Genomic DNA, 2984 nt, shown 5'->3' with positions numbered 1-2984 from the left:
GGCGCCGGGGGCAGGAAGCCTGTTGACAAACATGTTGTTGGTCCCAGTTCCTCTGGGCCCTGATCTGCCCGGGCTGGGGGGTGCAGAGGCCACAGCTGTGACGTGCCTGGGGCCGGTGGGCCCCCCCCCCCCACTGGTGAAGATTGGCTTTGCTTACCCTGTCTGGGGGCCCAGCCCGGGAAGGGGCAGCCCAGGCGCCCCATGGTCAATGTACATCTGCCTGGTTCCCCGGCCTTGAGCAGACGGAGCCGGGAGACAGGAGACAGGCTGTCTACCCCCCGGGGCTCCTGGGGAGCCAGGAGGGGCCCAGGCTGAGCTGGCCTGGAGTTTATGAGGTGTCAAACCAGGCACATTGTCCCTCTCGTCCACCCTGTAAAGCTCCCAGGGGCAGAGGCCTCCGGCAGGACGCACCTCTTCCCCCTTTCCACCATCCTGGGCCGGGCACAGGGGTGCTGGCTGCAGCTCGTCAGCACTGTGCCCCTGTGCTGACTGCCCTGCTCTGCGCCAGGTTCTTGTGGGACGACTACGTGGTGGAGGTGCGGCTCAATGACTACCTGGACGTCATCTGCCCGCACTACGAGGAGGGCAGCGCAGGTGCCCACGCCATGGAGCGCTACACACTGTACCTGGTGGAGCATGAGGAGTTTGTTACCTGCAAGCCGCACTCCAAGGACCAGGTGCGCTGGGAGTGCAACAAGCCGATGGCGCCACACGGCCCTGAGCGCTTCTCGGAGAAGTTCCAGCGCTTCACACCCTTCACGCTGGGCAAGGAGTTCAAGGAGGGGCACAGCTACTACTACATCTGTGAGTGACCAGGGCCCTGGCAGGGCTGGGATGGGAAGGGTCTGCAGGGTGCATGATGCTGCCCTGGGCCAGCTCCCTGATCTGTCTCTGCCTGGGGCTGGGGTCTCCCCCGGGCCAGCCAGGGTCCCAGCACTAAGACGGGAAGCAGCTTGCCCTGGAGCCAGGGCCCCTGGTCCCTCTGACCTGTGTCTCTCCTCTCCAGCAAAGCCCATACACCACCATGGGGACACCTGCCTGAAGTTGAAGGTGACTGTGGTCGGCAAAGCCAGTGAGTATCTCTAGGTGCTGAGTCCTGCTGCCCCCCTGCTGCCAGTGTAACCCCTGCATCCCCTTCCCCTCCCCCGACCCCTCTCACCCTCTGCGGCCCCCAGGTGCCAAGCGGCCGTGGACAGGAAGCCTGAGTCATGGCCCTGGCTGTACCCTTGCAGGCAGCTGCATTGCCTGCCCACCCACTGAGGCAGAGCCCAGCCGCAGCCCCTGGCCAGCCTGGGGGCAAGGGGTGGGGGTCTCTGTGGCATACCAAGTGCCTGCCCCTGGAGCGAGGGGTGTGGTGGGGTGGGCTGATGCTGGAATGGGACGTGACTGCTGCGGGCTGCCCTTCACCTGCATCTCTGCATTTTCTTTCCAGCTCAAACGCTGCCTACCCCCATCCCCACGCAGCGGAGCAGGATCCTGGCAGGTATGGTTCAGGGGCAGATGGGTCTGCAGAGATGGGGCAGCCACAGAGGGTGGGGGGGTGGTGCCACAGGCTGCCACGGGCTGGAGGGTGGGCATGCAGTTGTGGCACTAGCTACAGGCAGCACGGGGCTTACGCCACTCCTGGACCCTGTCCCCTGCAGACGATCCGGCACAGCATGTCCTGCTGAGTGTGGGCCACAACACAGCGATGCGCAGGAGCAGCCCCGTTGCCCTCCTCAGCCTCCTCCTTCCCCTTCTGGTGCTGCCTGGCCTGTGAGGCCCAGCCCGGCCCGGCCACATGGACTGAGTGGCAGGACGGCGGAGGACAGAGTCCGCAGGACAGAGGAGCAGGCCCCACATAGTGGCTGGCCTCCTGCGTCCGTGGAGCACGTGTGCATGCCTCATGCACACCCGTGCCTAGCCAGTGATCCCCGCACAAGGCGGCAGCTGAGAACTTGTCAGTATTAGGGGTCCGGGGACCCAAAGCTGAGCTGGAAGCTTCTGCCTCAGCCCTGCAGGGAGCAGTGGGACCCTGGGCAGGGATATATTTACTCCCCTGCCAAAGAACAGAGACGGCAAACACTTCCTCCCCACACTGGATAGTGCCCGTGGGCTGGCCTGGAGGAGCCACCTCTGAGTGTACAGCATGGATATGTCCTGCAGGCAGGGCATGCACAGCAGGGCATGTCCTGGGGACCGGCCCTGGAGCTGGGGCTCAGCCATAGCCCGTGGACTTGTGGCCATGCTGGTGGCAGCCTGGCCTACTGGAGCAGGACCTCTGGAAGCAGTGGCCTGGGACTGGAGCGGGTCCCGGGAGAGAACCTGGAGCCACAGAAGGGTGGCAGCGCTGGGGCAGTGCCCCCAGCCCTGAAGTACCAGCATCTGCCAGCCCCGCAGGCACCGAGGACATGCAGCATTGGGGGCTGCTAAGAGCATCGCCCCAACCCCCTTGTCGCACAGCAGACTGAGCCTGGAGCCCAGGACTGTGACCCTCCCTCCTCAGCCCCTTCTCCTTCTCCTTCATCTGTGCAGCTTCCTTCCTCCTCCGGGAGTTTTTATACGTTTGTTTGGAATAAATAACAGAAAAGAGCCGGGTGCTGCTGCTGGCAGTGAGGGGAGCCTGGTGGGGTGTGCTGGGCGCGGGGGCCATAGCAGCAGGCATCAGCACTGCTGCCTGCTCCTCTGCTTCCTTAGGCTGCTGGGCACGGGGGACGGTGGGCTGGGGGTAAGGTGGGGGCCCTGCTCTAGTGGTCTCTTGGGGCCCCGCTGCTGGGGCGGTGCAGCCCCTGGGGGCCCGCAGTGGAGCAGAGGCTCTAGTCTCTCCGCCCAGTGCCGAGGCTGTGTACACTAGTTAGGTACTCGGCCGTGTTTGCAGAGGGCGTTGGACGGGAAAGGGCTGGGGCAGGCCAGCCTGGCAGCCAGGACCTGAACGCAGGGGCAGGGGGCGGGATGCGATGCCCAGGCCGGGCCGAGGGGCCGGGCCAGGTTGCTGTGCCCCCCCC

General features: G+C 65.3%; 1 protein-coding gene across 1 annotated transcript; it reads left to right on the top strand.

Moving 5' to 3' along the window:
* Window positions 1-140: 140 nt before the first annotated feature.
* Window positions 141-2978, top strand: EFNA1 (ephrin A1; the record flags this gene model as incomplete). Its single annotated transcript, XM_025212637.1, has 4 exons — window positions 141-804; window positions 1007-1072; window positions 1433-1483; window positions 1644-2978. Coding segments are annotated over 4 exons (897 nt in total), but the record flags the coding sequence as incomplete, so codon positions are not given.
* Between the last annotated feature and the right edge of the window lie 6 nt (window positions 2979-2984).

The sequence above is a fragment of the Alligator sinensis genome, unplaced genomic scaffold, assembly GCF_000455745.1.
Source record: "Alligator sinensis unplaced genomic scaffold, ASM45574v1 scaffold1165_1, whole genome shotgun sequence".
Lineage (NCBI taxonomy): Eukaryota > Metazoa > Chordata > Crocodylia > Alligatoridae > Alligator > Alligator sinensis.
The sequence above is the reverse complement of the archived record's forward strand: the minus strand, read 5'-3'. Positions and strand labels throughout refer to the sequence as shown.